An 8,749-nucleotide genomic window follows, 5' to 3' on the forward strand; every position below is an offset into this window, starting at 1 on the left:
AACAAAAGGCAATCTTTGCTGCTTCTACAGCGTTGCTGGTGGGGTTACATTCTTGGTACCTCTTCTGCTAGGTGCCCCATTCCTCCTCCTGGACATGGGGAGCACGTCACCCACCCCCGACCCAGCACGGCCTCTTCACTGCCTCACAGAGCTAAAGTGAGGGTGACAGCGGAGCTGCCCAGAGCTGTGGGGGCAGGAAGCTTGGGCAGTTACTACTTTTTGTTACAGCCATAGTCAACCCTCACCATCTATCAGAAGGATGGAGTAGCTAATGATGGAGGCCAGGGAAAGGAGGCTTCTTGGGAATAAATAAACACTCAGTGATTATACAGTCATAATTATAATCATCAGTTTTATTGGTACTGTTGAGTAGGAGAGCTTGCAGTGAAACTGGCCCACAGGAGAAACTACCCCCAAGGCCCTGATGCCTCCTTCTCTCCGCCCCCACCTGCTCACATTGTTTGGAGCTCCCACCCAGACTGGAGGAACAAGAACCATCCAGGGCTAAGGTGATGGCAAGAAGGTCCTGACCGCCATGCAACATTGTAACAAAGGTGAAAAATATCCTTGTCTTCTTGGGGTAGAAGGATGTGATTGATCCTCTGGACAGCCAGGAGGAGCAGGTTGGGGAAGTGCACAAAAAGGAAAGGACATTGATTCTTCTGGAAATAAAGCTGCCTGGGCTGACTATGTGCATGTGAACCTCCAGCAGCCTTCAGTACTTGCTGCAGATCTGCCTCTCCTCCCCTACCCTCGATGCCTTCCAGAGTCACCTGACCTCAGCATCACAGGCCTCGCTTTACCCCCATTCACTGGAGAGGAGCTCCCCCGTGCCCACTCTAAGCCAACCCAACTGGGACCATCTCTCAAAGGGAGACTCTTGGTCCCAATGACTGTGCTAGGAAAATGTAAGAGACAATATGCCAGAGGTCTGTGGCTGAAAGCAGAGCTCAGCAGGGAGGGGTGTAAGGCTGACAGCTGAGGGGGGTTACCCTCCTGGGCTTTGGCAGAGTGAGTGGACTCTGCCTCTCACGCCCTTTGGTCCTGAGCTGTTGACACAGTCACCCAGTTACACTAGGTTGCTAAGCAGCTCTCTGGACATACAGATGACCTGCCCTTGGCAGGTGACCATGCAGGCATATGGTGGGTTCCAGCCCTGCCTTGTGCAAAAAGCTGGTCATTCAGGAGGGAGAGTGTCTCTCATCCCCAGGAGGTGCCCTGGTGGGGGGTGGGGAGTGACAGTCAGAGTGATGTTTATCTTTCTGCTACTACTGCTGCTGCTGCTAAGTCGCTTCAGTCGTGTCTGACTCTGTGCGACCCCATAGATGGCAGCCCACCAGGCTCCCCCATCCCTGGGATTCTCCAGGCAAGAACACTGGAGTGGGTTGCCATTTCCTTCTCCAATGCATGAAAGTGAAAAGTGAAAGTGAAGTCGCTCAGTCGTGTCCGACTCCTAGCGACCCCATGGACTGCAGCCCACCAGGCCCCTCCATCCATGGGATTTTTCAGGCAAGAGTACTAGAGTGGGTTGCCATTGCCTTCTCTGGTTTATCTTTCTACTGGGTGACAAAATGCCAACATGTCTAGAAGACTCAACCCACTTTCCCTGGCAACCTCTCCCCTGGCACAGGATAAGACCCCATTTGAAAAAGTAGGACAGGCATTCCCAGGACAGTGTGGCTGGGGGACCCGAGAGGTACCTGCTAAGCCAAGAGCACGTGAATGTGGTTTCAGAAGGTGGAAACCCAGACATATCATCTATGAGGTTCCCTGTTGTGAGAAGTGGGCATCTGAGGCTAACGGTAAGATGTAGGGTACAGGGGCTCTGTGAAGATAGAGAAGGACAGGGAAGCCTGGCGTGCTGCAGTCCATGGGGTCACAAAGAGTCGGGCATGACCTAGTGACTAAACAACAACAGGGGCTCTGAGACTGAAGATGGGTAGAATCCTAATCCATAGAAAGCAGGTCTCCTCAAAGATCAGCCTTCTCCCTGCCATTAAACAGTCTTCTGTGAGACACTTGGGTATCTCATAGAGTCCTACAACCAAAAAAGTCTTAGCTTTGTGCCAGACACACGATTCTAAGTGTCATACACACATTGTTGTTGTTCAGTAGCTCAGTTGTGTCTGACTCTTTGCAGCCCCATAGACTGCAGCATGCCAGGCTTCTCTGTCCTTCACCATCTCCCAGAGTTTGCTCAAACTCATATCCATTGAGTCACTGATGCAATCCAACCATCTCATCCTCTGCCACCCTCTTCTCCGTTTGCCTTTGATCTTTCCCAGCATCAGGGTCTTTTCCAATGAGTTGGCTCTTCACATCAGGTGGCCAAAGTATTGGAGCTTTAGCTTCAGCATCAGTCCTTTCAATGAATATTCAGGGTTGATTTCCTTTAGGATTGACTGGTTTGATCTCCTTGCTGCCCAAGGGACTCTCTAGAGTCTTCTCCAGCACCACAATTCAAAAGCATCAATTCTTTGTTGCTTAACTTTCTTTATGGTCCAACTCTCACATCGGTACAAGACTACTGGAAAAACCATCGTTTTGACTATATGGACCTTTGTCGGCAAAGTGATGGCTCTGCTTTTTAATATGCTGTCTCGGTTTGTCATAGCTTTCCTTCCAAGGAACAAGCATCTTCTAATTTCATGGCTGGAGTCACCATCCACAGTGATTTTGGAGCCCAAGAAAATAAAATGTCACTGTTTCCATACATACATCAACATATTATAAATCTAATGCATTCAAATCTCACACTAACCCTGTCAGGTAGGTAGCATGGTTAGCCACATTTTTTAGATGAGGAAACTGAGATTCAGATAGGTGAAGGAACATGCTTGAGACCTCCCAACTAGTAAGTGGCACAATCAGGATCAGGCAAAGTAGGTTTTATTATCTACTTTACAGAAAGAGATGCTCAGCTGGGGGAAATCAGTCCACTTGCTTGAAATCTCACACCAGGTCTGAGGGTGGCAGCCATGACGCATGTTTGTCCAGCAGAGGGGGATGGAGAGGAGACCAACCACTGAGCTGGTCCTTAGCCCTATTGGTTGGACTTGACCTGACCGAGGGACAGACAATGGGCCCCAAGACTGTGATCTCCAGGAAGGAACACTTGGCCGTGAGTCAGCCCCAGGTGATCGAGACTAGTCATACTGGCCCAGCAGCTGAGTGTCATCAGCGTGAACTCCTGACCCCAGCACCAGCTGACCCTGGGATGCTTACTCCTTCCTTAGAGGGAGGGGAGCAGGGAGGAAGGGGGTCTGACATCTGATGCTGGCCCCCTCTAAGCATCAGAGACAGAAAACACAGCTTTGTTCTTAAGGAAATAGGAGCTGCAGATCATCATCATTGATACCTAAGAGCCGTCAGTGGGGTGGGATTTTTATTTGAAACAAGTGAATCAGATCATTGCCCCCAAGTGCCTCTGGGCATCTTGCTACCTGGGGGCCCTCACACCATCTGGGCACAGGGAAGAGCCTCCCCACCCTGTGCCTCCCCCACCAGTTCTGCATCTCAGAGCCTTCTATTCCCGGTGTACAGCAGAGGGCAGCAGAAGCTTGGCTGTCAGGAGCCGCTTCCTCTGGACCCTCCTTCCCTCTCTCCCCACTCCAAGACTCAGCTTGCACTGAAAGGCAGTGCTTTTGGGGTGTGTCTCTGTGGTTCAGAGGGTGCCAGGGCCCCCAGGGTGCTCTCCACTCCTGGCACCTGCCCAGATACCTCAGGTGCTTGGCCAGCCCTTGGACACACTCAAGGAGCCCATACAGCACAGGGTCCATGTCCCAAAGGTAGGGCTGAACCCAGAGGGTGGTCAGAGGCAGGGGCAGCTACAGGAAAGAAAAGCAGAAGGCCTTTACCTGGGTGGTCTCCTGTCCCCCAGTGAACCAGATTCAGGGTGAGAGAAGGAAACTCCAGTGGGAACAGAGACAGCGCTGGGAAGAAGTCAGGGTCAGCTGTTGTTGTTATTGCTTCAGGCGGAGGGGTTTTGCCCCCCAGGAAGTCTGGCTGGTACCCAGAGGCTGGTACCACCATTCCCATCATTATCAGCCATGGGGTGGGCACACCAGGGGGTGAGTGGAGGAGGACCGGTACTATGAGCCCCTCCAGGAAGAGAGGCAAGGTCACAGAGGAGACCCCCTTCAGGCAGCACTGAAGCTGTACATGTACACACAGAGATGGGCGTGTAGACAGATGTGTGTGCATGTCACTGAAGAAGGCTGTCCAAGTCCACATGTGCCTGCGGAGGGCGCGTGGCGTGGGAGAGTGTGCCCGGCAGCAGGAAGGATGTGGCCACGGGCTGCAATGCGGAGCATGAGCAGGTAAACAGACAACTGGAGCACCAACAGGAAAGACCAGAGGGTCCGAAGGATAAGCCAAAGAGCAGGAGGGAGCAGTTCAGCCTCCCTCCCTCCCTCCCAGGACACCTCCCCAGGCCAGAGCACGTGGAAGGCAGCAGAGCGAGGGCGACTGCGGGCGGGGTCAACAGGCGTCCATACGTGGGAGGGCACTGGGCGCTGGGTTGCCAGGTGCGTACACAAGTCTTCATGCTGATTCCAGTGAAGATGAAGGGGCATCCCTGGGCTATAGTTCATGGTGCGGCCCGTGCTCAATGGGGTGTGTACACGTGAGAGCACGTGTCATGGATGGGCTGTGTGTGTCTTCCCACAAGCGCATATGTGGCTCACCTGGAGGCTCCCACCCAGCCTCCAGTGTTGCCCGAGGAACCCCGAGGCCCCCAAAGCCCCCTAGGCACTGAGGTCCACCACCACATGTCGGTACACCAGAGTCTGTCCCTTGAAGCTGGGCGCCAGGAGCAGCTGGGCATCCCCAGCTGGCATGTAGCAGAAAGCCCGGGGGGCCTGCACTGCCAGCTCTTGGAACCGCACAAACTTCTGCCGTCCCTCATCCCACTGGTAGATCTGCGTGAAGGAGAAGTCGCTGCCTAGTGCCAGGTAGCGGCGGCCGCCCACCAGGAAGGGTTGCAGGGCCAGCGAGCCCCGGGAGGGCAGGGCCTGCACCTCGGAGAAGCGGGCACCCTCCCAGCGCAGGATCTTGGAGTCACCAATGTAACGGCTGAGGCACAGGTAGCTATCTCGGCCTGCACGGAAGTGTTTCACTGCCTGGGCATCAGGCACCTGGGTCACCTCACCCTGAGCCACAAACTGCTTCTGGGTGCGACTCCACTGATAGATGACGGGAGCCTGCGAACTGCTGGACACGATCAGACGTGGCTTTCCCTCACCATCCACGAATTCCAGGTCGGTGTCACGGTGCCAGGGGTGCAGGGCCTGGTGGGAGTAGAAGCCGTTCTGATGCCAGCGGTAGAGGCTGGGGCACCCGCCTTGGAGCTGTCGGCCACAGCGGAAGTACCAGTCGCCATCGATGCGGAAGGCCTCAAGGTCGTTGGGCTTGCGCACACGCTGAGGGTCAATGTCCTGCAGCTTGGTGAAGCGCGTGGTGTTGGGGTCCCAGTGGTAAATGTAAGAGCCCCCAAACAGCTGGGCCACCACCACATACAGCTGGCTGTCCACCACCATTGGCTTGCAGTGCACTGCAGAGGGGGCTGCGGGTGGAGGGGAGTGGTGTTAGGGGCCCCCCACGCCACACCCTCAGAAAAGAGGGTTGGGCCCTCCGAATAAGGCTCTCTGCTACAGCATTCTCTCCCTGCTGAATGTCCATTGTGTGCTCAATGCTTTCTAATTGTCTCACAGCTAAGAATCCATCTCACCATCACCCTCCCTTTGCCTTTGACTCCAGAGTTCCAATATAAGCTTACACTGAGCACAAAATAGGTGTTGCTAGATATTGACCAACTGAATAACCATCATGTCAGTTTATTGTGTACAAAGGCTCAGTGGTAAAGAATCACCTGCCAATGCAGGAGACACAGGTTCTATCTTTAATCCAGGAAGATCCCACAGGCTTTGGAGCAACTAACCCACTGCACCACAGCTATTAAGACTGTGCTCTAGAGCCTGGGAGCCGCAACTACTGAGCCTACCCGTGCTGACCCCATCCGGGCCACACCTGCTAAAGTCTGCGTGCTCTAGAGTCTGTGCTCCACAGTAAGAGAAGCCGCTGCAATGAGAAGCCCATGCAGCAACGAAGACCCAGCACAGCCAAAATTTAAATATAAATAAATAAGTAAATATATATATATATATATATATATATGATTCAGCTTAGGCATCCCCTCTATCAGGAAACCTTTCCTGATTGCCCAGGGTAGGCCTCTCCTTTGGCCCCCAGAGCATTGTGGTCATATCTTCCTCCTGGCACCTATGTATTACGTGAATGTTATCTGTGTATGTATCAACCTCCCCCCTCGCTAAAAACTAGAAAAGTTCCTCTTGTGGACAGAGACCATGTCTCATCTATCCTTCTACCTGTAGGAACTCAAGGAAGAGAAACAACAGAGCCCACCCCACCCTCAGGGCCACCACTGCCAGGCCAGGCCTAGATACCTGGGATTCTATCATAGTCTCGAAGCTGCCTTTCAACGTAGTCCCACTTGAGGATGGTGCAAGCGCTGGCTCCTGGCTGGGCCAGAGCCAGATAGAGATCGCTGGAGTAGAGGAAGGGCTCGGCTGACACTGCTGGGAAGGACAGCGTCTGGTACAACACGAAATCTGCAGGGATGAGGGATTAGGGGTTAGGGTTAGGTTAGGGAGAAGGGTTAGGGCTACTCGACTGGCAAGGCAGGGCACAGGGAGCATCCCAGGGGAGACCCAGCCTGATGGCCAAGGTGGGGCATCTCCTACCTGTGGTGATGCAGTCGAACTCACGCAGCGGTAGATCCTGCACCTTGTGCTCTTGGAAACGGGGTGGGCTGGCGCAGTAGATGGGCGCCACCGTGGTGTTGGTGTGTGCCAGCCACTCCACCAGCCACTTCACCTTGCAGTCACAATTGAGCGAGTTGCCCCGCAGGTCCCTGGATCGTGAGGGTGATGGAGGAGGCACAGAGAGGGGCAGGCTCTCAGCTGCTCTGCCCACCCAGGCCCTCTAGGTTTTCAGTAGATGTTGGCAAGGCTGCTGCTGGTTGCTCACGTGGCATCTTTGTGCCGGTCAGAGAATGGTCCCCCACAGGGTGGGCTCAGCCCTGCAGACACGTGCTTGACCAGGAGAGTACAGGCTGAGTTTCAGCCCCTACTTGCCTCCTTGGCCAGGTGCCTTTTCCTGTGTAAGACTTCCACATCTATCTGTTTCATCCCCGTTCCTCCAAACCTTCCTCAGTCTGGGGCTTTTGTTTTCTTGTAGAAATACTGATCAATGACTGTGGCTATGCTACTGGACTTAAACCGGATTCAAATCAAACATATGTTCTAAAAGCACATATTCAAAAAGTACATCGTAGGAGGGAGGCTCAAGACGGAGAGGTGAAGTGAAGTGAGGTCGCTCAGTCGTGTCCGACTCTTTGCAACCCCATGGACTGTAGCCTATCAGGCTCTTCCGTCCATGGGATTTTCCAGGCAAGAGTGCTGGAGCGGATTGCCATTTCCTTCTCCAGGGGATCTTCCCAACCCAGGAATCGAACCCTGGTCTCCCACATTGCAGGCAGACACTTTACCGTCTGAGCCACCAGGGAAGTCCCAAGACGGAGAAGACATACGTATACTGATTGGTTTCCCAGGGGGCGCTAGTGGTAAAAAACCCCTCTGCCTATGCAGAAGACGTAAGAGATGAGGGTTTGATCCCTGGGTGGGGAAGATACACTGGAGGAGGGCATGGCAACCCACTCCAGCATTCTTGCCCGGAGAATCCTATGGACAGAGGAGCATGGTGGGCTACAATTCATAGGGTGGCAAAGAGTCAGACACGACTGAAGCAACTTGGCATGCACAGAGCTGATTTGCATTGCTGTACAGCAGAAACCAACACAACGTTTTAAAGAAATTATCCTCCATTTAAAAATAGATTAAAAAATAAAATACTTACCAAATTGGAAAAAATATACACATAATGTCTTGCATGCATTTTAAGAGGGTCCACAAATGCCTTGAAGAACCTCAACTTGAAAGGCTACCAATCTCTGTATAAATCAACCTAGCCTTCTCCCCCGCCCAAACCTAAACCCTCCCAGCCTGTCAAGACCTTATGGTCTTCCAATTCTGGCTCCCACACTGCTCCCTCCAGGGCCACGCCCCTTTGTGCCATTGTCAACAAAAAGTAGGACTCAGGCCTTACAAGTCACTCAGGATGTCCAGGGGCCGAAAGATGTCTCTAGGCAGTGTCTGCAGGTTATTGTTGGCCAGTGAGCTGAAAGAGAGACCTCTGGGTCACCTACCTGAAGGTCATGCCCAAGGCCAAAGGCCACAGGAGACAGGGGGCTTTGGGCCAGTGTATGAGCGTGATGTACTCACAGGTGTGTCAAAGACTTGAGTCCTCGGAAGGTAAACTTGGATAATGCCCAGATGTCATTGTTCTCAATGAAGCTGGAGAAAACAAGAACTTATTTCAGCTGCCATTCAGCATCCCAGACCACTTCCCCCAACCCCAGCTGCTTCCCTATGGCCCTTCTAGATTCCATCCCATGACCCTAACGCAGGCTTTCATTCTGAATCTGGACATGAAGCCTGTGGTGACAGGCATTCAGGTGGGATGGTTTACGCAGAGGGATGGATGAAACGACCTTCTGCTCGGGCCCTTCAGTCAGAGGATTCAAGGGCTCTCTTCCCACCTCACCCCCAGCCCTCCCCTCTCCATCTCTGTTCTCAGCCCTCCTCCCAATTCCCCTTTCCTTCCCACGCAC

The 8,749-nt window shown here is 53.3% G+C and overlaps 1 protein-coding gene across 1 annotated transcript in view; it reads right to left on the reverse strand.

Moving 5' to 3' along the window:
- Window positions 1-2,873: 2,873 nt before the first annotated feature.
- Window positions 2,874-8,749, reverse strand: part of LGI3 (leucine-rich repeat LGI family, member 3) — an 8,226-nt gene continuing 2,350 nt past the window's right edge. The window contains exons 4-8 of the mRNA XM_010845462.1: window positions 8,361-8,432; window positions 8,185-8,256; window positions 6,762-6,931; window positions 6,465-6,629; window positions 2,874-5,563 (exon numbers count right to left, since the gene is read on the reverse strand). Coding sequence (XP_010843764.1) covers window positions 4,746-5,563; window positions 6,465-6,629; window positions 6,762-6,931; window positions 8,185-8,256; window positions 8,361-8,432 — 1,297 coding nt within the window. The 3' untranslated portion in view covers window positions 2,874-4,745. The remainder of the gene's footprint in view (window positions 5,564-6,464; window positions 6,630-6,761; window positions 6,932-8,184; window positions 8,257-8,360; window positions 8,433-8,749) is intronic.

Source organism: Bison bison, unplaced genomic scaffold, assembly GCF_000754665.1.
Source record: "Bison bison bison isolate TAMUID 2011002044 unplaced genomic scaffold, Bison_UMD1.0 scf7180017864217, whole genome shotgun sequence".
Classification (NCBI taxonomy): domain Eukaryota; kingdom Metazoa; phylum Chordata; class Mammalia; order Artiodactyla; family Bovidae; genus Bison; species Bison bison.